The following is a 1,155-nucleotide window of genomic DNA, read 5'->3' on the forward strand; positions in this document are numbered from 1 at the left end:
AATCTTTCCAATTAACTGCTAGATTCAAAAATATTCTGAAGATTCTCAGGATCATTGCCTTACCCATCTTCTACATATAACGGTATGGCTTGACAATTTCATGTTTCCTAGCTCTGCTCCTGTACCTCTCTTGATTAGTTAGTCCTTGAAATCCTGCTTTCCTTTTACTTGTATTATACCTTTCTATTTGTATTTCTTCTTTTGAGTTCTTATAGTAGGGAAACTATATGATATTTACACATGTGTGTCCAGTTTATTTCACTTATGAGCATATGTTCAAGTGGCACCCTCTTCAATATAAAGGCTTCAAGTTTATCATTCTTTTTTGGGGGTTATGTTTGATTTACTTTACTCAAGATTCGATGGTGTGTGGAGTTTAAGAATGGACATATCTGTGGACTGCTTCAACTCCAAAAAAACACTGCATACTTAGCGAGTTTCCCAGGCAACAGAAAATGCACTGGCTTCTGTACGTCCTCTGGCGTGAGGGTACAGCAGATTCTGGAACGCATCCATTGGTGGGCTTCCACAGCAATGTGCTCAAGCATGTTGTTGATGAGGGTGTTCATGATGTCCACGGTGCACAATGATATGGTCCTCCGGGGAAAAACTTCCTTTAGGACACTATTGACATAGAGGGAGTAATTTCTGTGGCCAGAACTGGTGCTGACACATGACTTCTTTCTGGAGATTGGTGCTGGATGTCTTCTGAAGTACCACTTAATGATGGATTTGACCATAGTGGGAGTGGTGGATGTCATCCCCTTGATCCATTACAAATGCTGAGGAGGTGCTTAGGCTGGGGGGGTCTCCTATTTGTAGTGTTGTGTCACAGATTTCTGGAACTTCTCTCTGATTGGTGGTGGCTTTCCCTGTGTCAAAATCACCTAGCAGCCCTAGCACTGCTGGGTTGTTAAGGGCAAATCCTGTTCTTGGCCATCCTAAAACTTCCTACGAAGGTACCAAGAATGTGGCAGGACTGAGAAACTTCAGGCAGAAGATGTAAACTTCTTTTTCTTATTTTGTTTCATTCCTAAAAAGGCTACTTCCATCTGGAAACAGGGTGCCCTCAGCATTTGTCAGGAAATCTTTTTTTTTTTTTTTCAATTTTTTTTGTTTTTGCAGAACCGGGGATTGAACTCAGGCCTTGCACTT

The 1,155-nt window shown here is 41.5% G+C and overlaps 1 protein-coding gene across 1 annotated transcript; it reads right to left on the reverse strand.

The window, feature by feature from the left end:
• Positions 1-404: 404 nt before the first annotated feature.
• Positions 405-740, reverse strand: LOC101575449 (histone H2B subacrosomal variant-like). Its single transcript, XM_004648652.1, has one exon. The coding sequence runs from the start codon at positions 738-740 to the stop codon at positions 405-407; it is 336 nt and encodes a 111-aa protein (XP_004648709.1).
• Between the last annotated feature and the right edge of the window lie 415 nt (positions 741-1,155).

Source organism: Octodon degus, unplaced genomic scaffold (assembly GCF_000260255.1).
Source record: "Octodon degus isolate 3935 unplaced genomic scaffold, OctDeg1.0 scaffold00516, whole genome shotgun sequence".
NCBI classification, from domain to species: Eukaryota; Metazoa; Chordata; class Mammalia; order Rodentia; family Octodontidae; genus Octodon; species Octodon degus.